Here is a 26,827-nt window from a genome sequence, read left to right as displayed (position 1 = left end):
CTTCATGACGATTTGAGCAATGTCAAGCCATGACCAATGTCGTCAATAACACCCCCGTTTTACAGGCGAGGAAATTGAAGCTAAGAACATCCAAAAGGGTTGGGGGGACGGGGGAAGCTGCTAAAAAAAAGTTATGCAACTAGTACACCTAGTAACTGGTCGACTGGAGATTCCAACTCAGGCCCAGCAACTCCAGACCCCACTCTCTCGATCACTGTGCGACATAAGACTTTTGGGGGAGCTTCTGGTGATTTTAGTGATTAGTCAGCTTTTCGCAAAGCCTCCTAGAGGCCCATGCCACTCAAAGGGTGCACGTGTTTGAAATTTATGGCCCATCCCCCCTCCAGTGTTTCTGGAAGGAAAATAGTGTAGAAACAAGATCATCGGAGGGAATACGACGAGCAGCTGAACCTCTTATCAGCATTTCCCAGCCTTTGGGCTGCTCCGCGAGGTCCTGGTCTCACAGGCGGACCCAATCTGGGAACCAAGGGAGAATCTTTCTGTACACCTGGCACTTCTCGTCACGCCCCGTCCCCCGAACACCCAATCCCAAGCCCGTTGGGCCTGACTGACGTCCACTCAGAGCAATTATAATTGGCCATGGCGGACGATCGCTCCGCCTCCCGGGCGACCCCGCCTCCCTTTCATTCTGAAAGAAAGAACCTCAGCCTGGACTTCCAATGAGAAGCGCCTTCACCTCAAAGATCCCGCCTCTTTCGGCGTCGACCCCGCCCCGAGGCCGGAAGGGACGCCCGCCTCCCTTGGCGAGATGAGCCAATCGAAGGGCTCTCACGGCCAGATGGACGGCAGTCGGCCCAATCCGCCGGGCCTCACGCAGCGCCGCCCCGCCCCTCCGCCGGGCCCGAGTGGCGGCCGGGCGACGAGTGCGGGCCTCGGAGCGACGGCGGCTGCGGCGGCGGCGGCGGACGCGGCCTGAGGCGAGCGGCGGGGCGTGGGGCGTTGCCTCGGCCCGGGCTCGCCCTCGCCGGCGGGAGCGTCCATGGCCCCCGGGCGCCGGCGGGGCGCGGCCGCGGCCTGAGGGGCCATGTCCGGGGTGGTGCGGACCCTCAGCCGCTGCCTGCTGCCGGCCGAGGCCGGCGGGGCCCGCGAGCGCAGGGCGGGCGGCGGCGCGCGCGACGCGGAGCGCGAGGCCCGGAGGCGCAGCCGCGACATCGACGCGCTGCTGGCCCGCGAGCGGCGCGCGGTCCGGCGCCTGGTGAAGATCCTGCTGCTGGGCGCGGGCGAGAGTGGCAAGTCCACGTTCCTCAAGCAGATGCGCATCATCCACGGCCGCGAGTTCGACCAGAAGGCGCTGTTGGAGTTCCGCGACACCATCTTCGACAACATCCTCAAGGTGACGCGCGCCCCCCGCCCAGCACCTGCACCCAGGTGGGCCGGGGCGCTAACCCCCGCCCCGGGCCCCTCCGTGGTCCGCCGCCGCGGGCGGGGACCCCTGGGGCGAGGATGCTGGATCCATCCCCGCCTGCACCCCACTCCCCCCCACCCATCCCCCCGAGGCCTGCTGGCGTCTCCTCTGCCCCACCCCCTCTCGCCCTTTTTGAGATGGGGTCTCGCTGTGTTTCCCAAGCTTGAGTGCAGTGGCGCCCTCACAGCTCACTGCAGCCTCGACCTTCCAGGCTCAAGCCCTACTCCCTCCTTGGCCTCCCAAAGTAATGGGATTACAGGCGCGCACCACCAGCCCAGCTAATTTTTAAGTTTTTTTTTTGTAAAGATGGGATCTTCCTGTGTTGCCCAGGCTGGTCTCGGTCTCCTGGCCTCAAGTGATCCTCCTGCCTTCGCCTCCCTCAAGTGCTGGGATTATAGGCATGAATCATGGCGCCCAGCCTGCCTCTGCTCTCTCTAGGGTGCCTGGGGACCGTGGGAGTGGGAACTCGGGCCAGCTTCTGGGGATGGGGAGTGGGGGCCTTGGCACTTAGCCCCCTCCTGGATGTGCCCTAGCAGAATGGTATCCATTTCCTCCTGGAAGATTGTGAGGTAGGAGCCCAACTTGCCCTGCCCTCCGGCTGAGCTTAGACGAAGAGCAATGGAGACTGGACAGGAACCAGCCATGAGTCTCTTCACTTTTCGTTTTTTTTTAGAAAGGCGCTCACTCTGTTGCCCAGGCTGGTCTCAAGCCATCCTCCCACCTGGGCCTCCCAAAGTGCTGAGACTACAGGTGTGAGCCACACTTTCTAATAGGAAAACTTCAAATGTATGCAAAAGTAGAGAAAATAGTAGAATGACTGTAAAGTACCTACAGCCCAACTAAAGCAGTCATCAATTCTGTGCCAATCCTATTCACCTGTGCCCTCCCCATGGTCTCCAAGCAAATCCAACTGTATAGTTGCATTAGGAAACGTTTTAGGATGTATATGAGTGGCTAAAAGATAAGGCCTCCATGTAAAAACACAACTGCAGTACCATTAGCAAACCTAAACATTAGTAACAGCTCAGTATCACCAGATATCCAGTGTTCAGAATTCCTTCATTGTGGCATAATTGTTTTGTTTGTTTGACTCGACATACATTGCAGTGAATCTCCAGATTCTCCTTCTGTCTCTTGCTTCCTTTTTTCTCTTTGCCATATTTATGAAAGAAGCTGTAGAAGTCAGCCAGGTGTGATGGCTCATGCCTGTAATCCCTGCACTTTGGGAAGCTGAGGCAGGAGGATCACTTGAGGCCAGAAGTTTGAGACCAACCTGGGCAACATAGCAAGACCTCAGTGCCACAAAAATGAGCACATTATTTGGGCATGGTGGAGTGCACCTGTAGTCCCAGTTGCTTGAGCAGCTGAGGTGGAATTACTTGAGCCTGGGAGGTCGAGGCTGCAGTGAGCCATGTTTGGGCCACTGCATCCAGCCTGAGTGGCAGTGAAAAAATAAAGAACCATAGAGTTGATAAGTAATCTCTCAGTACTGTGAGCCTGTGTTAAAGGGCCTCAAAGAAGATCTGGAGAAAACTGATGATGAGGGAACAGTGGAGCCTTGCTTACACCTAAATAGTGTCCTTTGTCCTCCTTCCCTTTTTCCTTCCTTCTTTTCCTTCTTTTCTTTCCTTCCTTCCATTCTTCCTCCCTTCCTTCCTTTCTTCCTTTTCTTCTTTCTTTTTCTTCCTTTCCTTCCTTCCTTTTCTTCCTTTCCTTCTTTCTCTCCTTCCCACCTTCCTTCCTTCCTTTCTCCCTTCCTTCCTTTTTTCTTTTCTTCCTTCCTCCCTCCCTCCCTCCTTCCCTCCTTCCCTCCCTCCCTCCCTCCCTTCCTTCCTCCCTCCCTGCCTCCCTGCCTCCCTCCCTCCCTCCCACCCACCCTCCCACCCTCCCTCCCTGCCTGCCTCCCTCCCTCCCTGCCTGCCTCCCTCCCTCCCTCCCTGCCTCCCTCCCTCCCTCCCTCCCTCCCTCCCTCCCTTCCTCCCTGCCTTCCTCCCTCCCTCCCTCCCTCCCTCCCACCCTCCCACCCTTCCTCCCTCCCTCCCACCCTTCCTCCCTCCCACCCTTCCTCCCTTCCTCCCTCTCTTCCTCCCTTCCTTCCCTCCCTCCCTCCCTCCCTACCTCTCTACCCTTTCCTTGTCCCCTCACCACTTTTTCCCAAGCCCATTTTGGGGAAACCAAGTTAGAGGCGAGGGCAATCATCTCAAAGCAGAGGCGGAGAGAAGTTTGCCATGCCAGAAAACCTGCCTAGAGACTAGGTTTTATGGTGCCTGGGAGATTTAAATTTAGCAAAGCCTGGTAGAAACCTGTCGGGTACATTTCTCTCACTTACCCGTAAGGACTCCTGCCTCAGCCCTGGAGATGAAGTGACTCCTTCCTGGGGTCTCTGTGCTGGAATCCTGGCCTCCAGACTTCCAGGCCAGTATTCCCACTTGACATACTTCTCATGGAAATGTTTCATTTTAATAGAGCTCCTTTAGGATTGTGAAAGGAAGAAAATAATTTGATAAAACACCCTTTTTCATTTTACCTCTTTGCAAAGCCTCTCGGTGTGTCATAGTTCTGGTCAGATACTTTGTGAACTTTGAAGACTAGGTGCCCAGCTTAGCTCACTGGGAGCGTCTGTGTTAAAGTGCATTTGGCTGTCTCAGGGCCTCCCCTCTAACTTCTCTGTTAAAGACCCTGATTTTATTTTTGCTGCTTGCCCAGACCTCAGAACCAGGCAGGCATAAAAGTATAGCAGTTTGACTGTCTCTAGTTTCTTCCAACTCAGAAGATGGAGAAAGTATTCGGAAACATAGAATCTGAAATCTAAATCCGTGTATGAAGTGCGTGTTAGAAAACTCAACCTCCTGGCAGGAGAATGGGGTGAACCCGGGAGGTGGAGCTTGCAGTGAGCCGAGATTGCGCCACTGCACTCTAGCCTGGGCAACTCAGCGAGACTCCCTCTCAAAAAAAAAAGAAAGAAAGAAAACAACCTCCTAATGCATAGAAACATTAACTTCCACTGACTTTCTTATCAGCAGAAGCAACGTGTTAACTGGTATCCTAGTTCTTCCTTTCCAGCTTTGTTTTTTACTAATTATAGTTCCATATTAAACTCACTTCATGTGTCGTGACCATTTCAATAACAAGTTAGAAATTCATCTTTTAATTTAAAACCAAAAATTGTTTCCTCCTCTTCAACCCCCACCCCCGCATTTTTATTTGAACAGATCACTTTGAGAAGAGACTATTTTATTTTTTAATTTTTATTTTTTGGCTGGGCGTGGTGGCTCACGCCTGTAATCCCAGCACTTTGGGAGGCCAAGGCAGGCGGATCACGAGGTCAGGAGATTGAAACCATCCTGGGTAACACAGTGAAACCCTGGTGAAACCCCATCTCTACTAAAAATACACAAAATCAGCCGGGTGTGGTGGTGGGCGTCTGTAGTCCCAGCTACCCGGGAGGCTGAGGCAGGAGAATGGCGTGAACCTGGGAGGCGGAGCTTACAGTGAGCCGAGATCATGCCGCTGCGCTCCAGCCTGAGCCAAAGTGCGAGACTCTGTCTCAAAAAAAAAAAAAAAAAATTTTATTTTTTGAGACAGTCTCATTCCGTCACCCAGGCTGGAGTGCAGTGGCAGGATCATGGCTCACTGTGGCCTTGCCTCGCCTCGTGGGCTCAAGCAGTCCTCCCACCTCAGCCTCCCAAGTAGCTGGGACTGTAGGTGTGTACCACCACACCTAGCTAATTTTTGTAGAGATGGCGTCTCACTATGTTGCCCAGGCTGGTCTTGAGCTCTTGAACTCAAGCGAACCACCTGCCTCAGCCTCCCAAAGTGCTGGGATTATATGTGTGAAACACTAAAACTGGCCAGGGAAGAGACTTTAAGTAAATTGCTCTGCAGTGCCTTTAGTACCGGGCATTTGAATGATACCATTTAGAGTAATATTTGTGGCTATATAGAGGTGTAGTGTTGACAGGTTCCTTCTAGACCATGGACTGTGTGCTATACACATCGTGCCTGAGCCTTTCAAATATGGTGTTGAATTTTCATAATGCTTCAGATGGTATTACCTCATTTAGTGAATGAGGAGATTGAGGATAGAGACGCTAAAATCTGTTCAAAGTCAGCTACCTAATTAGCAGATGGCAGAGCTAGGAACTAAACATGCTTTTTTTTAAAAATTAAACTTTTGATTTTGAGATAATTCTATAGTCCTATGCAGTTGTAAGAAATACTAGAGATCCCACATACCCTCTGCCAGCTTTCCCTTAGTGGTAATGCCCTGTAAAACTAGATAGCACAATCTTACAACCAGGATATTGACGTCGATACGGTCACGATACAGAGCATTTCCATCAGAGAAGGACCCTTCATTTTGCTCTTTTGTAGCCACTCTCTCCCCTTTCTGTCCCAGACCCTGGCAGTGAATAATCTATTCTGTTATTGTTGTTTTGAGACAGAGTCTTGCTCTGTCGCCCAGGCAGGAGTGCAGTGGCGCAATCTCGGCTCACTGCAACCTCTGCCTCCGGGTTTCAAGCGATTCTCCTGTCCCAGCCTCCCAGGTAGCTGGGATTACAGGCGCCCACCACCACGTCTGGCTAATTTTTGTATTTTTAGTAGAGACGGGGTTTCACCATGTTGGCCAGGCTGATCCCTAACTCCTGACCTCGTGATCCGCCTGCCTCGGCCTCCCAAAGTGCCAGACGTGAGATACCGTGCCCAGCCTCTATTCTTTAATTCGATAATTTCATCATTTCATAAATGTCGTGGCCAGGCGCAATGGCTCATGCCTGTAATCCCAGCACTTTGGAAGGCCAAGACAGGCAGATTGCTTGAGCCCAGGAGTTCAAGACCAACCTGAGCAATATGGTGAAACCCTGTCTCTACAAAAAATACAAAAATTGGCTGGGTGCAGTGGCAGGTGCATGTAATCCCAGCTACTCAGGAGGCTGAGGCAGGAGAATCGCTTGAACCTAGGAGGCAGAGGTTGCAGTGAACAGAGAGCACACCACTGTACTCCAGCCTGGGCGACAGAGCAAGACTCCATTTCAAAAACAAACTAGCTGGGTGTGGTGGTGCACACTTGAACCTGGGAGGCAGGTGGGAGGATCACTTGAACCTGGGAGGCAGAGGTTGCAATGAGCCAACATTGTGCCACTGCACTTTATCCTGGGCGACAGAGTGAGACCCTGCCTCAAAAAAAAAAAAGAAAAACAGATTTTCCTGTTATTTCTCTTTCGTTGATTTCTGGTTCAACTCCACTCTGGACAGAGAGTATACTGTGTATGGTTTCACTTCTTTTAAATTTGTTGGTTTGTTTTCTGGCCTAGCACATGGTCCATTTGGCAGATGTTCTGTGGTCTTGTGTTCGTGAACGTTCCATAAGTACATGAAAAACGCGTATGCTCTTGTTTGGTGGAATGTTCTACATATGTCAGATCTTGTTGATTGATAGTGGTGTTGAGTTCTGTATCCTTGCTGATTGTTCAGTAGTCCTCAACTATAATTGTGGATTATAATTTGTGGATTTGTCTATTTCTTCTTTAGCTCTATCAGTTTTTGTTTCATGTATTTTGAGGTTCTGTTGTGTGGTGCATAAATGTTTAGGATTATTATATCTTGATAGATTAACCTTTTTTATTATGCAATGTCCTTTTCTCCAGTAATTTTCTTTGAAGTCTCCTTTATCAGATATTTTAATGTAGCCACTTCTGTTTTTATTAATGCTTTCATAATATATATTTTTCCATTCTTTTAATACTCTTGTTTTGAAGTGAGTTTCATGTAGACAGTATATTATTGCATCATATTTTTTAATCCACTCTTTACATTTAGGGTAAAGTCATTATTATGACTGTTACTATCTTAGAGACAAGGTCTTTTGCTATTGCCTAGGCTGAAACGCAGTGGCACGATCATGGCTCACTGTAGCCTTGACCTCCTAGACTCAAGCCATCCTCCCACCTCAGCCTTCCTAGTAGCTGAGACTACAGATGTGCACCAGCATGCCCAGCTAATTTTTAATCTATTTTTATTTTTTGTAGAGACAGGTTTCCACTATGTTACTTAGGCTGCTCTTGAATTACTAGCCTCAAAGCCATCCTCCTGCCTCAGCCAAAGTGCCGAGATTACAGGCATGAGCTATCCTCCCTGGCTGATTTTTTTTTTTTTTTTTTTTAAGTATAATGCTTTGTATTATTTTCTTGGTAGTTCCCTTAGGTTTACAGTATACATATGTAACTTATCCCAGTCTCCTGGCCCTGGTGTTTTACAGCTTTAAGTGTAGAAACTTTACTTCGGCTTGGGTCCATTTACCCGCCCCACTTCACTATAAATGTCTTAGCACTTCTTAGCAGACTTTGAATGCCACATCAGGTGGTTTACTTCAGTCATCAACTGTGATTTTAAAAACTCATTAGGAGTAGGAGATTATATCATCTTTTCCACCCTTTTGACTGAATAAAATTGTCCCGTTTTTACCTATTCTGATGGTCTTTCTGAAGCTCTAAGCCTTCTTCTGTTGTCATTTCCTTTCTGTTTAGAGAACTTCCTTTAGCCATTCTTTAACGATCAGTTTGCTTGCAGCAGATTCTCTTAGCTTTCCTTTGTCCAAGAATGCCTGTATTTCCTCTTCGTTCCTGAAGAATACCTTCACATTGTTTCGGAAGAGAAATTTACTGTCGTTTGAGTTGGTCTCCTCTCCGAGTTCATGCATTGCTCCTCTCTGGCTGCTTTGAAGAGTTTTGTGTTTAGTTTTCAGAAGTTTCATTATGATTTGTCTTGGCACAGGCTTCATCCCGTTTATTATATTTGGGGTTTGCTTGGCTTCTTGAATCTGTACATTTATGTCTCTTGCCAAATGTGGGAAGTTTTCAGCCATTGTTTCCTGAATGGCTGTTTCAGTCCGTCTCTCTCCTCTCCTTCTGGGACTCTGACATAGGGCTGTTAGCACTTTTGTTAATGACCTCTGGGTCCCTAAGACCCTGTGGCCTTGTTGATTGGGGTTGGAACATCAGCTCCTCTCTGGGCCTTGCTGATTCCAGGGAATGGGAGGGGGTAGCAAAGCGACAGCTAGTCCAGCCTCCCACCCTCCCATCCCCTCTTTCTGCCTCGTGGTGGCGGCACACTTCTCCACTGGGCCTTGCTGACACCACCCTGGTGAGGGAATTGGAGCACCTCCTGCTTCTCCAGGCAGAGAATGGGAGGTGAGATCCCTGCTTGGCCCTGCCAGCACTATTTGGCGTGCCACTTGGAGCATGTCACCTGGTTCCTTGAGGGTAGAAGATCAATCTACCCCTCAATTCCACTGAAACCTCAGTGGGTGGTATATGTGGTTTCTCTGCTGATGTTTTGTCTTGTATTTGTTTTTTGTTGTTGTTGAGATGAAGTTTCGCTCTTGTTGCCCAGGCTGGAGTGCAGTGGTGCAATCTTGGCTCACTGCAACCTCCGCCTCCCAGGTTCAAGTGATTCTCCTGCCTTAGCCTCCCGAGTAGCTGGGACTACAGGCACGCAACACCACGCCCAGCTAATTTTTGTGTTTTAAGTAGAGACGGGACTTCACCGTGTTGGCCAGACTGGTCTTGAACTCCTGACCTCAGGCGATCCACCCACCTCGGCCTCCCAAAGTGCTGGGATTACAGGCGTGGGCCACCGCACCTGGCCCTCTCTTGTTATTTGGAATAGGACGCGCATTGCCAAAAAGGTCTGCTGTTGTAAAAGCATCCTTTTCCGGGTCCTTTGGCCAAGAACAGGCTCTTCTTGGAGTTCTTTTTATCTATACCTTTTGTCTGTTCCAGCTTGGAGGCTTCTGCAGCACCCATCCTGGATAAGTAGGAGGCAGTAAGGACACCCAGAGAACTCACTGCCTTGTCGTCCCTCAAGTCCTGAGGTCGCTGGGTAGCCTGCTGCCTTCTTTCCACCTTCTTTCTGCACTTGCTGGTTGTGTTACATGCAGAGCTTTCTTTTTAGCTGTAACGGGGCAGACCTGGGAGGGGTAGAGCTGTTACTTTGTGGAAGTCTCCATCATCCTGGTCTTTTTACTCAGTGTCTGGGGCTTTTCCATCCTGATCACAGTTGTTCCTTCTGTTAGTGCGAGGACTTCATTACCTCACTCTATCCTCTGCAGTTCATTATTTGAATCTACTAGTTGCTTTGATTTTTTTTGTAAAGATTGCCAGTAAGACTTTCTAGTTTATTCTTTTTTCTTAAACAATATTCAAGTTTATTAAACAAATTTTTTTAAGTATTATAAAATGTTTAACTTTCATCGGCTTCAAGGTTTATGCTGCTCCCAAATGTTGCGTACAACTGAACTTTCAAATCTGCTCACAGCCACTGAATTGCTTCGACTTTGGATTCTAAGGCGTCACTTGCTTCTTGCAAATTTTTATTTGCTGCTTCTAACGTTTCCTGTGTTTGTTCTTGAGAATGGCTAATGAAGACATCACCGATTTGATAAGGCATCATTAAGCAGTCAGCATCTGCAAGCATGGTACCATCACAAGCATCTTCTACGTTTTGGAGTTGTTTCTGTTTTACTTCTATTTCTTCCTTCAGCTCTGTGATTCTACTTGTCTTCCATGCAAATTTGTTTATCTTCTGTTGCTCTTCGAAAGTAACATTGACATCTTCTGCAGCCGTCGTCTTCATGGTGGCCGCCATCCCGGGACTGGAGAACAGCATGAGACAATGGGACTTTGCCCCTAAGCACGCTCTTGTTCCCTGTCGGCCCAGAATTCCCCGGCAAATACAACCCTGTCTCCACATTCCCTCCCCTTGGACCTATGGCCAATGTTCCCTAAAAGCTGGGATGCAGGGAGGAAATGTCACCTGGAAGGACTTGGTACATGCCAGTTAAAGGGACTGGCAACCCCCATGGGCCGACATCAGTGGGGGTGTGGCGAACAGCCTAGTTTATTCTTTTTATTTTTCTAATTCTGCAGATGATATCCTCTCACTTCCTGACTGGGCTGTCCTTAAAGTTTGTGTATTTGGTGTTTCCAAAATTGTATAGTAATGCCTCTGGTGGTGGTGTGTGCCTCAGGCTGATGGAAGGCATCAGGCCAGCTTAGATTTATCTCACAGTGGTTCCATTCCCTGATGTATGTGTGATGCATTAAATTCCAAGAGCGTTTTAATTACTAAATTTCACATCCAGTTAGAAGTGGATAAAATGTTAGCTGTCTGAAGGTTCCTTGTTATATAGACTAGAAGTCCTAACCATCCACATGATTGCATTGGTGTAGCATTTAGCAGCTCCAAGGTAGACTTGCCTTGTATGCAAACGTATAGTCACACATCGCGATGTATTGCAATGTATAGTCACGCATTGCGATGTATAGTCACACATTGCTTTAATGACTGGGATCCCGTCCGAGAAATGCATCATTAGGTGAGGTTCGTACGCAAACATCCTAGAGTGGACCTACACAAACCTAGATAATATAGCTGACCGTACACCTATGCCTATTGCTCCCAAACTGCAAACCTGTACAGCATGTTACTGTACCGAATACTGTGGGCCATTGTAGCACAATGGCAAGCATTTATGTATCTAAACATAGAAAATGTGCTGTAAAAATCTGGTGTTATAACCTTATGGGACCACCATCGTATATGTGGTTCATCTTTTACCAAAACATCATTATGCGGTGCGTGACTATTTGGCTGATTTTAGAAACTTTTTGAAGAATTAGATGATTAGAATGGGTGGTCTCTTGTTGCCACTGAAACAAAAAGATCAAGTTCAACAAAATCTCCAAGGCATTGTGCTAGGCGCTGGTGCAGAAGGGGATATTCAGTGCATATTGCACAGCGCCTACTCTCCACTCACACTCTCAAGCTGGGGAGACAGTAGCACAAGTAACTTTAACATACAGCGTGAATGGATACCATGTTAAATGCCACTAGAGAGGTGTTGCAGGAGGCCAGTGGGGAAGATTAATTCTGGCTGAGGTATCTAAAAAAGCCTTACTGAATTGTGATTTGAGCTGGCCTTTGAAGGTTCCGTAGGATTTCAGCAAGTGGAGAAGAATACACAAATAAGAACCATCTTAATGCCTCTACATTTATCAGCTAAGACAGAAAATTCGAATACATAGAGATACTAAAGAATCAGAACTTTCTAGTCCAAAGGAGTGGTCATAATGTGATGGCTTGCTTTGGACTGCAGTCGCAGCACTCTAGCTGAAAGCTGTGGGCCTTCTTCCTAGAAAATTCATTATCTGTGTAGAGTTTCAGGGGAGTGTTTGGACATCTGAATCCCAAGAGTGGGCCTACTAGTGGCACATGTGCTGCAGATTAACAGCATTTGTTGTAGAATATGAAAGATTATGTAAAAATTTTGGAAATTAAATTTTTTTTTAAAGAATTGTTTGCTGTATCACATGTACTTTTTGCCAAGATGTATGGAATTTGAAGAAGCCTCCTGCTGTTCCAGCCTTTAAGAGTCTGTTTCGGGAGTTCAGAAGTGCCTCTTTGGGCTTGGTGCTGCAGCGGGTTTGTGTGGCGGCGAAAGCATACATCTGCTTCTGGGGTCTGGAAGCACAGTTGGGTTTTTATGGCCTTGTTGGCAAATTGCATTTAACAGGTTTCCCTTATGCTTTGACATGCAGGGTTGGTCCTTTTGTAATACCAAAAAAAAAAAAAAAAAATGCAAAAACATCTTTTTCCATCAGCTAAATAAATCCAGAGAGACTCCTCTGGCCATTTTTGGGGATTCAGAACACATGAGTGATTGGTCTTGTCCCCCAGCTTTCGAGTTTACATGTTGATTATCTTAACGAAATCAGTTAGGGGGAGCAGGGTTTGACCTTCAGTCATCTGTCATGTGAGATTTGGAACCTGGCTGTGCTTGATGTGAGATAGTGTTCCGTTGACAGCTCGTAATTATTTTCTGTTCTTACTCAGTTGAGAGTGGGTTCATGGATCGTATCAGTTTTAAATGGAACTGAAGATTTAAACTTCGGGCTTATCTAGAGATGTAATTATAGGGTGATGTTCAAACCAAAGAAGCTGATGTTGTGTAATGGACCTAGGGCTTAACTTGCATCACCTGAAGGGCAGTGCCATCCCATAATGACAGGCCGGCTCATTTCATGCTGTAACTATTATGGTTTGTTTGTACTTAAAAGAAATGGAGGCTTCCAGTGGGCTGGACAGAGCAGCTGCTCGGGACCACCGGATTGCGTTTTAATCCTAAAAGCCGAGTGTGAATATTCGTTGCTGACCGTGTGATGGGTTAGTCTTTCTCTCTGTGAGAATAAATGCTCAGGTGTGTCCAGGTTTTGCAAAATGGAAAACATGACTTGTATCCTGTGTTAGCCATTAGAGAAGCCCACGCTTCTGGTTGATTCCGCTGAGCAAATGCATTTGGAACGTCTGCTTTGGAAGTGCGGCATCCAGAGGACAGAGAAGCAGAGTGTGGGAGCTCTTGCAAGCAGCTAGAAAGGTGCTGGAGGGCAGCACGTTCAGCCGCTCTGGACGGCAAGAGGAAGAAAACGTCCCTGACCCCCGCTTTCTTAAGTAGAGACCAAGTAGGTGGCACCTCTCTCTGAATGTCAGCATCTATTTTACTGTCTAGTCTGAAGTCCACAGCACCAACTTTGTCACATGGCCCTATTACATCAGACCACAGCAGCAGAGAACCAGCCGTAGTGGGTATTTGCTGGTGGTAGTGTGCCAGGCCCCAGTAATCAAATAGCTACTTAACCCGAGCTGAACAGAAACTAAGCCCAAGGAACACTGAGACCCAAAGAATCTGTGCTAATTATCTCGTCACCGTGGTGGAGCGTTCCAGTGAAGAATCTGTTAATTCTCTCGTCACCGTGGGGGAACGTTCCAGTGATGGTGCGTGGCATGGACTCCTCGCAGCCCTCGAGTGCCTGTTTGGGGCAGTCGGTGGAGGTTCCCTGGTCTCACCTGGGAAAGGCCAGGCTAGATGCCGGGTCCACGGGAGGACCTGCTCTGTCGTTCAGAGCTAGGCTTTGTGCTCTGCTGTGTGTATGGTAGTGAGTGGAAGAGACACAGCCCTGGCGTCGTGGAGCTGATTCCTAGTTCGCTTCTCTGGGGACAGGAAACAACGGGAGGACAGGGCATGAGCTGGAACATCACTGGGAAAGTCACTTGGAGGACAGGGGAGCCCTTGCCTAGTGGAAGAGGCCTTTCAACTGTCCATAAGACGGATGAAGACGTCCACCTGGACTAGTCTAACCATGTCCCGGGGCCAAAATCAGGGATTCGGGCTGCAGAGAAATTTGTAACAAAACAGTTTGATGCTCAGTCAAGGTGAGATACTGGCAGTCACTGAGCTCCACAGGATGCAAATTACATTCATTTTAAAGGTAAAATTTTGCACATCTTTGTAGACAAGATACACAGTATTCCAAGCAAAACCTTTGTGATAAGGGAGTTATTACTTAAAGTCTCACCTGCCTTCCAGTTTCCATTACAGGTAAGAGGGAATAGCTGCTTCAGATGTTTATTTGTATAATACTTACTAACAAGACTTTTAATCTGTGTTTTCCACTCATGCTCAGTTTTATATCTACAATTTTTGGCACACATGAGGTGACTAATAACTATTTATATTTTTGTGACCACTTGTGTTTTTTTTTTTAAGAAAATGAAGTTCCAGGCCAGGCACCGTGGCTCACGCCTATAATCCCAGCACTTTGGGAGGCCGAGGCGGGCAGATCACGAGGTCAGGAGATCGAGACCATCCTGGCTAACATGGTGAAACCCCATCTCTACTAAAAATACAAAAAAATAGCCAGGCTTGGTGGCAGTCGCCCGTAGTCCCAGCTACTTGGGAGGCTGAGGCAGGAGAATGGCGTGAACCCGGGAGGCGTAGTTTGCAGTGAGCCGAGATCACGCCACTGCACTCCAGCCTGGGTGACAGAGCGAGACTCCATCTCAAAAAAAAAAAAAAAAAAAAAAAAAAAGGAAGTTCCATAATTTTAGTTTTAGGGTGGGGAGAGGAACTGTTTTTCCCTAAGGTTCTGATGACTTGATTAAATAGATATGGATCGAAAACTCTGTTAAAAGCGTGGAGTGATGTGGACCAGGAGGCAAAACTCCCTGGGCAATGAGCTGGTTAGAATTGAGAAATAGAAAACTAGTCATTTACCTTCTTATCAGTACTTATCTGGTATGACTGTAGCACAATGAGACTGTTTTTAAACATATCAGGACTGCTGGAACGCACTAGTTAAAGCAGGTGCCTCATGAAAAGTAATCATCTTGGGACACCAAGTCAACAAATGCCTATTAAGTGTGTGTTTATGTGCTAGGTACTGCAGAAGCTGAGGAGATGAGAAGACGGCCTGGAAGGAATGAAACCTTGATACCTTCTCTGTGCATTGGGAACTTTTGTTTTTGTTTTTTGTTTTTTTTCATTAGTTTTTTTGAGACAGCGTCTTGCTCTGTCACCTAGGCTGAAGTGCAGTGGTGCAATCACAGCTCACTGCAGCTTCGACCTCCTGGGCTCAAGTGATCTTCCGACCTCAGCCTCCTGGGTAGCTAGGACACAGGTGTACACCGCCATAGCCCGCTTGGCAGGGAGCTTGTGTTTTTGAAGCACGTTATCTGTTATGTCTTTGATCCTCCAAGTAAACCTGTAAGGTCAGGTTGGGGTTTACTCTGATGGGAAGGATTCTCACTTTCCTAGCCTCATGTTTCCTTGCAGAGAGATCTCAGCTACTGTGATTCTCTTGCCTCTCCTGCCATCCCTTATCCCTCTTTGCTCAGGGAAGGAGTGACTTGCTTGACTGGTGGATTTTGGGGAAGGCAGTAAGCAGGCGGGGCTCAGGCCCTGTAGATTCCCTCCAGATTCTGTCTTTGGGAGCCGCCCTGCCCACAGGGGACATGCCTTCCTCCTACCAGAGCTGTAGGGCCACCTCCCCTGCGTTTGTCCCACTGTGGCAGTGGTCAGGAGCCTACTTGGCTAAAAACCCAAAACCAAACTCTTTAGTCAGAAGGCCAGTATTCTCATCTCCATCCACTTGACTCCTGTTTTGATTTCCAAATGGATTCTAGACTGGGAGCAGAGGAAGAAATACTGAGACTCGTATGAGCATGAACACAGCACCCAAGGCAAAAAGAAGATTCTAGGGTGTGTAGTGCATTTCCTGACCCCAGCCCCAGTCCCTAAAGGTAGTATTGAGGCAAGAAAGAGCCGTTGCAATCCTAAACATTCCAATACCTTCCCATCTAGAGAGAAACAGACCCAGAGTCGGGAATAGAAGCCGGGGAAAAGTTCAGGGAGAACACTAGAAAGGAAAGGGTCCTTCGTGGAGGCAGGAAGTGTGGAGGCACCCAGAGCTCTGTGCTGACCACAGCTCGGGGCAGGAGTCCACTGGAGGTTGGGACACTTACTAGCTAGCAGGAGAAAATCCTCTAGCCTCAGACAAGTTCCCAGCTTTCATCATCTCCCTTTCCTCAGACAGGGATTGAAAGCAGCGTCCTTCTGTCAAACTCTAGCTCTGGTCCGAGAAGACAAACCAGGTAGAAATAGAATCAGGAACAACTGGCCTCGAGGACATCTGAGAACAGGCTGGTGGAGGGCTACCACAGGGAGGCTGGAAAGGGACAACATGGCAGCTCCGAAACAGTGTCCCAAAAGAAAAGAGAACGAGAGGAAAAATAGCACGGAAAAGTCAGATGAAAAACAGGGTAAGAAGAGAAACTATGAAAGAGAAGTAGCCTGCCCAAGAGTGCTCTATATCGTATAAGAATAATAAGCATATAGATGATATAAAACAAGAGCTCCAGGATATGAGAAAGCATTAACATGAGATGCAAAGTGAAATGGCAGAAGTAATGAGATAGATTGAAAACTCAGCATCATCATAGATCTCATAGGTACATCGGAGACAGGAAGGAACTGAATAGTAATGAACAATGATGCAAGGGAATGTCTCTGAATCCTACCCACTGTCAGCGTACCCATGGCTGTAGAGTTGGGAGTCAGAGAGACACTGGACTCCTTCAGGCATTTGCCCAAAAGACATGTACCTAAACCTCAGTGTTCAAAGAAGCCTTGGTTTTTCTTATCTCTCCCCACAGAGGGAAATACGGGTGGAGGATTTCCCAATTCTAGGCTTTCTCCTTCTGTGTGCCTGATTTTAAACTGCCTGGGGCAGAGACCTGTTTGTCAGGGCCAACAGCGGCAAAGGGCCTTTTGTACAAATAGCTGGTTTCTGCTGTCATGGGGGTGAGCCCTTTGTACTTCATACAATGAGCAGACCGTTTTCTTATTTTCTTTTTTCTTTTCTTTTTTTTTTTTTTTTTTTTTGGAGACAGGGTCTGGCTCTGTCGCCCAGGCTGGAGTGCAGTGATGTGATCTTGGCTCACTGCAGCCTTCACCTCCTGGTCCCAAGCCATCCTCTCACCTCAGCCTCCCAAGTAACTGAGACTGCAGGCAGACACCACCACACCTGGCTCACTTTTAAAAAACTTTGTAGAGAAAAATTAAGATTTTGGTAGATTTTGCCATCTTGCCCAGGCTGGTCTCAAACTCCTGAGCTCAAGCAACCCGCCCACCTTGGCCTCCCAAAATGCTGGGATTACAGGTGTGAGCCACTGTGCCTGGCCAAGCAGGCCATTTTCATATGGGTATATCCACTAAAGAAGACTCCATTGGAGTAGAGGGAAATTTATCTCTTTGGCCACCTGCTAAACTGAAGTCCCTAGAGCAGGAATAGTTTTGTTTGTTTTCCCTTTCCTGGTGTTTTAACGTAGTGCCCTAAGGTAATAGGAGTTAGACGACTTGGGGGCAGCCACCTGCAACCAGCTTGGTAGACAACACTTTAGTCTTTCCCCCGCTGCGTCCCTGGTACCATATAACAATACTGGCTGGATGTAGAGGCTCATGCCTATAATCCCAGCAGTTTAGGAGGCCGAGGCCGGAGGATCGCTTGAGTGCAGCAGTTCAAGATTACAGTAAGCTATGATCGTGCCACTGCACTCCAGCCTGGGCTGTCGACAGTGAGACCCTGTCTCTAAAAAAATAAAAATAACTACTTTCTACAGCAAACATTAGTTTAGAAACTGCACTGGTGAGTGATTTTATAGTACAAATCCTTAGGAATATAATTTAGCTGTCCAGTAGTGATTATTTAAAGCCTTTTCTCCCTGTATTCCCCTGCAGTTTTCGGGAAGTTTTCATTTTGAATTGTAGATGTTTTAATTTCTAGTTTGAATCTTGCTTTACAATTTCTGTAATCTTGAATATTTTTAGAATGTGTAAATATCTGCCGTGGAGACCACAACATCTTCGGCATTTTCTTTTTTAATTGGAAACTTGTCTTGTTTCTTAATTCTTGGTAACTTCAGGAAAAGAGCCACCAACTTGCCTGAGTTCTTTCCTGTTGTCTGGAGCAAATTAGAACTCTTCTAGTAAAGTAAGATGCCCTTTTCTAGTCTTTCATTAATTAAAAACAAAAATTTAAATAAAGTATTGGGGGTAGGGAGAATGTTTCAAATGTAGGTGTTTTTGAAGTAGGTTAAAAGACTTCAATCTTGAATTGAGTCTTCTAAAAAAATTTGTGCAATGTTTTTGTAGTTAATTAGCGATACCTCATGATAGATATACATGGATATTTATTTTCTTTGGTATGTTTTTATAATTAGATGATTCTTTCCTTCATTATAACTCCGTTCTCTGAGTGGTTCTGACATTGGTCCTGCCATCTGCCCTATTCTAAGTCACATCCTGGTGTCACTGCAGTCAGGAGTCCTGTTCCGTCCTCTGCGCCGCTGACGGACCAGCCCAGCCCCACTGTCCTCCGCCTGGTTATGCAGAAGCCGCTGTGGTTCCCTCCCAGTCAGTTTGGTGGTTATTCCCTCAGTTTATTGCCTTCAGTCCAACCCACAGTGCTTGAATTCTCATGCGACATCACAGACTTCACCTGACCAGCTGAAGTTTCGTTCATACAACCTTTTTGTTTTCACTCTGTTTTTTTAAATAATCGAGGTAAAATTCACAACCATACAATTAATCATCTTGAAGTGTACATTCAATAGCATTTAGTACATTCACTGTGTTGTTCACCCACCACCTCTATCAAGTTCCAAAACGTTCTAATCACTCCAAAAGGAGATCTGGACGCGTTAGCAGCGACTCCCTATTCCCTCCTCCTCCCAGCCCCCGGCAACCACTAATCTGTTTTCTGTCTCCATGAATTTACCTATTCTGAGTATTTCATATAAATGGAATCATATAATATGTGACCTTTTGTGTCTGGCTTCCTTCACTTTTTTAAAATTAATATACTTTATCACTTAATTTTAGGTTTGCAGAAAAACTGAGCAGAAAATACAGATTTCCCACACACTCCCTGCCTCCCCCACACCAGCTTTCCCCTGTGAATAACATCTTGATTAGTGTGGTAGGGTTGTGAAAGTTGTGAGTGAATAGGAATATATTATTAACTGAAGTTCATAGTTTGCATTAGGGTTCACTCATTGTGTCGTATAGTTCTATGGGTTTTGACAAATGTCTCCACCGTTATGGCATCATTCAAAATAGTTTCACTGCCCTAAAAATCCCCCTTGTTCTGCCTGTTCGTCCCTCCTTCCCTGTCTCCCCTCAACCCCTGGCAGCCACTGAGCGTTTACTGTCTCCATCATTTTTCCTTTTCCAGAATGTCCTGTAGTTGGAATCAGGAATATGTAGCCTTTTCACATGCCTTCTTTCACTTAGCAATACATATTTAAGGTTTCTGTGTCTTTCCGTGGCATGCTAGTTTATTTCTTTTCATTATGGAGTTATATACTTTGTATGGATGTACCACACTTTGTTGATCCATTTGCCTGCTGAAGGACATTTTGGTGACTTCTAAGTTTTGGCAATTATGAATAAAGCTGTGGTAAACACCTGTGTGCAGGCTTTTGTGTAGACAAAAGTTTTCAACTCATTTGAAGTGCAGTTAATTGCTGGGTTATATGGTACAAGTATTTGTTTGTTTGTTTGTTTGTTTTTTGTTTTGTTTTTTTCTTTGAGATGGAGTCTCACTCTGTCACCCAGGCTGGAGTACAATGGCGTGATCTCGGCTCACTGCAACCTCCGCCTCCCGGGTTCAAGTGATTCTCCTGTCTTAGCCTCCCAAATAGCTGGGATTACAGGCATCCACCACCAAGCCTGGCTAATTTTTTGTATTTTTAGTAGAGACAAGGTTTCACCGTGTTGTCCTGGCTGGTTTCAAACTCCTGACCTCCTGATCCGCCTGCCTGGGCCTCCCAAAGTGCTAGGATTACAGGTGTGAGCCACCGCCCCCCACCCAAGTATGTTTAGTTTTGTAAGAAACTGCCCAACTGTCTTCTGGAGTTTGCATTCCCAGAGCAGGGAATGAGAGTTCCTGTAGCTCCACTTCCTGGCTACCATGTGGCATTGTCTGTTTTGGATTTTAGCCGCCCTAAGAGGTGAGGAATGGCATCTCAGTGTTTAAATTAGCAGTGCCCTAGTGATATATGGTGTGGAGCGTCTTTCTATGTGCTGATTGTCCCCTGGGTGGTGGGAATGCTGGGATGAACGCTGGAATGAACGTACTCTTAAAGACTTGTTCTTTTCAGCTGCCACAATTGTTTTGTGTCTGCGGCCCCACCACAGCCATTTCCCTGCTCTGCGTCCTTCTTCCTTCAGTGTCCTGGACGCAATCACCAGCACACGCTTTCTCAGGCATTTTTCGTAAGGCTGCTTTCCTGTTTACAAAATTATAGCGGCCTCTCAGCCTCCCATCAGCTCGATACCTTCTCAGCCAGAAATGACCACAGTAGCTGTATACTGGCACAAACGCACTTCTCCTTTCTGAGGTAGCTCCCGTCTCTCCAGCATGTCCTTCCCTAGTTTACACCTTCTTCATGGCGTCTTCATATTATGTCAAATGAAAACACACCCCTTTTGGGAAAAGAGGAAAGCGTCTTCATACACTGCTGGGGGCGCACATGCTGGGAAGCTTCTGTCCGCCCCTTCCCGCCCTCTCTCCTGCTTCTGCCAGCCCTCTGCTCTCGGGGTGACCTGTATAGATTGTAGCAGTGAGTGTTGTGCTTTCTGGCTTCTGGTTGGCCTGTGGGAAGTCCTGGCAAGGAGCTCGGAGGGAGGGAGGGAAGAAAGTGAGGTTCAGTATTTCTTCTCCCCCCCCACTCCCCCAGGATTCCTTCTGTCTTGTTTCTCGGGCTTCCCCCACACCTTTGTGATGAGTTCCTAATTTGAGTGTGCTGCTTGTTTCCTGTTGGGTGCCTGGATTTAGGATGTAAATTGTTGTAACCTCTCTTCTGGTGGCAGTCTGACGTTTAGAGATGGTCATGGAGTCTTGGGTACTACCCAGGGCGAGATCTAGGAGGAGGCAAGCCAGGCGTCTGTCCACCCGCAGGTGCAGACCTCACCCTCACAGGGCCTGAGGGAGAGGGGCCTCCTCAATTGTCCTTAGTCGGAAAGTGGTTCTTGGACTTCCTGTGCCTGTTGTCACCTGGCCATGCTGTTCAAATGCAGATTCTATTCAGCAGGCCTGGGAGGTCTGTAAGCTCCTAGGTGATGACTGTGCTGCCACCGGTCCTCAGCCACACTTTGAGCAGCAGGGATTTTTATTGCGGTTTGGTTTGCATTGTTAAAATCCTGGAACGACCTAATCGCCACCTGTCGGAGCTAACTGATTGAATTGTGGTGTGTGATGGGCACTACACAGCTTTTAATAAGTCAGTGAATCAGTTGATATTTATCGAACACCTCCTCTAGTCAAGTGCCCAGGATACATCATTGGAAACAAATCCTTGCTGTGTAGAGCTTACATTCTAGTGTGGGAAACAGACAATCCACAGGGTAAACAGGCATGTCTTATGAAATGTTAGAAAGCAACAAGTGCTGGGGGCAGGAGAAAGCAGGGCGAGAATGTGTCCATGTCAGGGGTGGCAGGGAGCCGCCTGCAGAGGTGGTGGGGAAAGTACCCCAAGTGCAAAGGCCTCCATAGACCCAGAGGAGCCAGTGTGATGGCCGTGCAGTGAGGGAGGAGACCCCTGGATGGGCAGAGGTGGGTGCAGGCCCCATGGGCCTTGGAGGCCACTGGGAAGACGCGGGCCTTAACTCTGTGTGGGGGGGGCTCTTTGTCCCTGAGGATTTCTGCAGAGAAGTAGCAGGATCTGACTTGGACATTCACAGGGTTGCTGTGGCCACCCTCACTGAGGGAGACCAGGTGGACGTGGGGGCAGTGAGAGGCTGTCATCGTGATCTGTGGGACCAGCATGTTAGGAGTGGTGATGCTGGGAAGCGGTCAGATCCTAGAAATGTTGTGAAAGCATTGATGTTGAAAATACCATTTTTGAGCAGGGAGACATGGGTGTGGTCTGTTGAACTGGAAAAGGAGTGAACTATCTTTTAGGAACCATGTTTTGAATGTGAACAAAATGAATGATGGTGGTGGCATATGGTAATGACACTAACATGTAATGAGCATTTCTCTCTAATTAAAGGGGATTTATTTTTATTGCCCTTATCTCTGTTTTCTAGAATGCACGTTATTTTTATAGGAAAAAGAGTCTTAGAAAAGACATTGCTTTTTTCTCTATGTAGTTTTACTGCATGATCTTTATTCTGTGAAGTTTACTCATTTGCATTGGGTTTTATAGATATTAACAGGTAGTTTGTGCTTTATTATGTCTACAACATGCTTTTTTAATTTTTAATTTTTTTTTTAGTTTTGTTTGCCTAGCCAACTAGAATGAGATCCTTTGACATTGAGGATTCCTTTTTTATTTTTCCTGTATTCCAGCTTGTAACAGACACTTCCTAAGTGCTTATTGAACGAATTGTTCTAATTCTTTTAAGCAACGACTAGCCTCTTCCAGAACGGTTTTATTTTTCTAAATCTGCAGAGGGTTATTATTAGCATGCTTGAAAGACCAAAGAATGATTGTCTAATTCTTGAGTGTTCTCATTTCTTCTTCCTTATGCCCCCTGTTCCTGTTACCTTCCCCAAGCACTCTTCCTGCATGCCATCAAAGCTCTGAATTGGGGCTGCGGTCGAAGTTGGAGTGTCAGAACACACTTTTGCCCTTACTGCTATCAGCCTTCAGTCAGATAAGTAGCCTTTTTATATAAATAGTTCCTTCTTGTCTCTGTGGAGCTGGAGAAGGCGGGTCCCTTGGGTTTGTGTGTATGCTGGATGAAGCAGACAGGAGGGCTCTTCAGGGTATGGGGCCGTCTCTGGACCACACTGGGAAGCCTGGAAAAGGCCCTCCAACAAAGCCTGCCATAGATGATGCCTCGGACCCCACGTTTTTAGTTACAAATAATATACAAATAGTTACTGAGAATTAAAGTTACTTTCTTCAAGGCCATTAGAGTGGTTGGTAACTGTAATGTCCCTGAAAGACTCAGTGTCTTTAACCTCTTAAACCATGTTGAATTCCAGTAATGGGAGGCCAGGGAATGGGCAGAGGACTGATAGTGAATCTAGGGAGCACCTTTTTATCGCTTTTAGGAGTGGGCTGAGCAGACTCTCTTAGGGACTGAGGGGGTTGAGTGTTTATCTCCTTCAACTCCTTTCCAAGTCATTGTCTTTAAATCTTTTTTTCTTTTCTTAAAGCTCGCTGCAGCCTTTACTTTCTGGGCTCAAGTGATCCTCTCAGTTCAGCCTCCTGTGTAGCTGGGACCACAGGCACGCACCACCATGCCTGGCTAATTTTTCTGTAGAAACGAGGACTCACTATGTTGCCCAGCCTGGTCTCAAACTCGTGGGCTCAAGCAGTCCTCCTGCCCTGGGCTTGCAGTCCTTTTTATTGACTGAGGCTGGTCTCACACTCTTGGGCTCAAGCAGTCCTCCCACCTTGGCCTCCCAAAGTGCTGGGATTACAGGCGAGAGCCACCATGCTTGGCCCTTCAAACTTTATCAGGGTTTGAGAAGGGGACTTCCATAAGATATGTCTTAGATTGGGGAGGTAAGAGTGTGCCAGGTCTCAGGCCCACCTAACTCAGAACTACCACTCTTAGTTACTGGACAGTCTACAGATGCTAGTTCCAGTAGGTAGATCTCTGAATTCTGAAGAATTGCACCAGTGAAGCCTGAGATGCGAAACAACCACTCCAGTCGCTGTTGCCTTATGGTTGAAAATGTACGAAGAACAACATCTCGGAGGAGGCATAGCTTCCCACAGATGCTTCAGAATTTGTAGGTTTTAGATAAAAAGTTAAAAGAATGGGAAGGCTAAGCACATTCGAACATTTTTTAGCTAGGTTTGTTAAGAAATGTTGGTGTTAATCTGAATCACCCTTGTTGATGTGTATATCACATTTTACATAGTTCTAGTCATCACATCCTGGAATGTCAGCCTGGGCGGGCATGCAAGGGCCTGGTCTGATTCCCCTGTGTCCCTAGGGCCTGGCACCATGGCAGCACATAGTAGGCATTTGAGTATTTGTTGGATGCATAAATAAATTCTTGTAATAAATACAGGAGAAAGGTCTTAGGGAACTTGAAAGCCAAATTTTAATATTGATGATCTTGTAAACAAAGTATTTTTCATGTTTTAGTAACATGAAGGTCGGGATTCCACTAAGCAGGAACATGGTGTAACCTCGGGTTTCCTGGCAACTAGCCCTTTGCTGCTAGACTTGCCACAGGAAGGGAAAGAGCTTACCTAGCATTGTTCATCACTGTCTTGCTAAGGTGGAGGAAAACGAGAAACAGGGAGCTGAGAAAACAGAATAACTGTTGGAGTTTCTCTTGTCCATAGGGCACACCGTTTGGGGTGAATTGTTTTGCTTGGGGCCACCCAGTGAGTTAGTTTGGAGTTGCAAGCCTCCTTTCCTTATATAGAGTCATTGATACAATTGGGGAGTTTCCTGAGTGGATGATTAAAGCAGTTCTGTATTCATTCTTCTCTGTAAGTGCCAACACCTGGCCATGATTTCTCTGCGGTCAACTGGAGACTGACATCCATTTTCTCACACTATTTACAAGGGAAGGGAACCCTGGTTGGTGAATTCATTCTCATGGTCTTTTTGCCCGGGTCAGCAGCAAGACAGTCACCTTGCCATGGGAGGCAGCGTGTCCCCGTGTTAAACAGGCGGGGGGGAGTCTCCCCTCAGGATACAACAGGAGTGATTGGAGTTATTCTGTTTCTCAGCCTGTCTTGCAGAACATCTGTAATCTAAGTGTCATCACAAAAATTCTTAAGCCAAGAATAAGCAGAACATTAACCAGAGAATAATTGATTGGCATCTTTCATCTAGACAACATTTTTGTAAAATGGGAGCGATTCCTGTGGAGTTTTGTCCATGTTGATGAAAACATGGATGCAGGCCGGGTGCGGTGGCTCACGCCTGCAATCCTGGCACTTTGGGAGTCCAAGGCAGGAGATTTCTTGAAGTCAGCAGTTCAAGACCAGCCTGAGCAACATAGATCCCATCTCTATTAGAAATTTTTAAAAAAATTAGCTGGACATGGTGGCGCATGCCTGTAATCCCAGCTACATGGGAGGCTGAGGTGAGAGGATGGCTTGAGTCCAGGAGCTTGAAAGCTGCAGAGAGCTATGATTGCACCACTGCATTCCAGTCTGGGTGACAGAGTGAGATCCTGTCTCTAAAAAGTTTTAAAAGACACAGTTGGAGTTTCCTCTTTGGAAGATTGCAGGGCAGAGGCCAGGGTGGTCAGTGAGCCAGGAGCTGGTGACTGGCCAGTGGGGCAGGTCTGGACAACAAGCAGCTGCCACACTGTGTGTCACTTCCATGCCCTGTGCTTTACAGCGCCGGGGACTTTTTCAACTTTTAAACTTTTTTAATTTTATTTTTTATTTTTTTGTAGCGATAGGGTTTTGCATGTCTCCTGGGCTAGTTTCAAGCGATCCTCTCGCCTCAGCCTCCCAAAGTGCTGGGATTACAGGCATGAGCCACCATGCCTGGCCTCAGCTTTAAAAAAAAAAAAAAGCTTTATTGAGCTATAACTCACATATCATACCATGCCCTCATTTAAAGCCTACAATTCAGTGGACTTCAGTCTATTTACAGAGCTGTGCAGCCATCACCACAGTCAATTTTAAAACATTTTCATCACCCCAGAAAGAAACCCTGCAGCCACTGCACATTTTCCTCCTGCCCCAGCCTCAGCCCCGGGCGGCCACCAGCCCACTCTCGATGCCGTGGATTTCTCTCGACGCTGTTGATTTGCCTTTTCCGAACATTTTATGTAAATGGAATCATACAGTATGTTGTCTTCTGTGACGGACTTCTTAGCATCGTTTCTTCAACGTTCATCCATGCTGTAGCGTGGCATCGTCATCCCTCTAAGCGGCCGAATAGCATTCCCTTTTGCTATACCCCGTTTTGTTTATCCGTGCCTCAGTCAGTGGCATCTAGGTTCTTTCCATCTTTTGTGTGTTATGAATGATGTTGCTATAAACATCCATGTGCAGGTTTTGGTGTGAACATGTTTTCTCTTGGGTGTATTCCTAGGAGTGGAATTGCTGAGTCAAATGGTTGCTCTATGTTTAACATTTTGATGAGCTTCCCAAGTGTTTCTGAATTGGCCGCACCATTTCTGTTCCCACCAATATAAGGTCTTTGGGGTCTAACTGTGCTTGTGTTTATCTGTCCTTTGGATTCCAGCCATCCCATTTTCAGTTTGCCTTTCCTTGATGGTGAATGAGGTATAGCATCTTTTCATGTGCTTATGGGCCATTTGCATATCTTCTTTGGAGATATAGCTATACAGATCCTTTGCCCATTTTTTTATTTGGGTTATTTGTCTTTTATGCAGACTAGGGAATTTCTTAAGGGGACTGCTTTTGGTTATTGTGTTTCTCACTTATAAACTCACCTTTCAGTAATGAGTCACATACACCTCCACAGCCGTTTTGGTTTTCTGTTGCCGCTGTAACAAATTACCACAGGCTTAGGGACTTAAAACATTTATTTGTTAGCTCCTAGTTGCTTGGGTCAGAGGTCTGGGCACAGCGTGTCTCAGTTGGTTGCCCTGAGTGTCATGAGACTGACAAGAAGGTTCCAGCCAGACTGTGTTCCTTTTTGGAGGCTCTGGGAATGCGTCGGCATCCAAGGTCATTCAGGTTGTGGCAAGGGTTCAGGTCCTTGCAGCTGTAGGACTGAGGTCCGGTTTCTTTTCTGACCTCCCTAGGCTCCTGGAGGCCTCCCTCCAGTCTTGCTTGCAGCCCCTGCATCTCAGAACCAGCAGTGAGCGGCTCACAAGGAACCTACCAGACTTTTCCACCTTCCGCATCTGCTTGTAAGGACTGGTGACTCCATCAGGCTTGCAAGGGTAATCCAGAATAATCGCCCTATTTTAAGCTCAGCTGATTGGTAGCCTTAATTACCTCTGCAAAGGCCTTTCACCTAGATTCCCAATTGATGAATACCCTGGGCCGTTTTTAGAATTCTGCCCATGCCACGGACTTGTGGCCTGCCTTACCGCC

General features: G+C 46.9%; 2 protein-coding genes across 4 annotated transcripts in view; one reads left to right on the top strand and one right to left on the bottom strand.

The window, feature by feature from the left end:
* Window positions 1–26,827, top strand: part of GNA12 (G protein subunit alpha 12) — a 143,851-nt gene that overhangs the window by 25,636 nt on the left and 91,388 nt on the right. The window contains exon 1 of one of the 3 annotated variants that reach the window (XM_055292190.2): window positions 855–1,354. The exons of 1 other annotated variant lie outside the window; for it this stretch is intronic. In XM_055292190.2, the coding sequence (XP_055148165.1) occupies window positions 1,046–1,354 (309 nt within the window). In that variant the 5' untranslated portion in view covers window positions 855–1,045. Of the gene's footprint in view, window positions 1–854; window positions 1,355–26,827 lie in introns of those variants that run through there. One more of the 3 variants, XM_055292189.2, reaches the window with a different exon arrangement.
* On the bottom strand, window positions 9,687–10,075 carry LOC129489506 (prefoldin subunit 4-like). The gene has a single exon (XM_055292193.2). The coding sequence runs from the start codon at window positions 10,070–10,072 to the stop codon at window positions 9,737–9,739; it is 336 nt and encodes a 111-aa protein (XP_055148168.1). The 5' UTR covers window positions 10,073–10,075; the 3' UTR covers window positions 9,687–9,736.

This window comes from Symphalangus syndactylus, chromosome 9 (genome assembly GCF_028878055.3).
Source record: "Symphalangus syndactylus isolate Jambi chromosome 9, NHGRI_mSymSyn1-v2.1_pri, whole genome shotgun sequence".
NCBI classification, from domain to species: Eukaryota; Metazoa; Chordata; class Mammalia; order Primates; family Hylobatidae; genus Symphalangus; species Symphalangus syndactylus.
The sequence above is the reverse complement of the archived record's forward strand: the minus strand, read 5'-3'. Positions and strand labels throughout refer to the sequence as shown.

What these genes read in the sequence shown, in the direction of transcription:
- LOC129489506 (XM_055292193.2), bottom strand. Translation starts at nt 10,072, where the DNA reads ATGGCGGCCACCATGAAGACGACGGCTGCAGAAGATGTCAATGTTACT.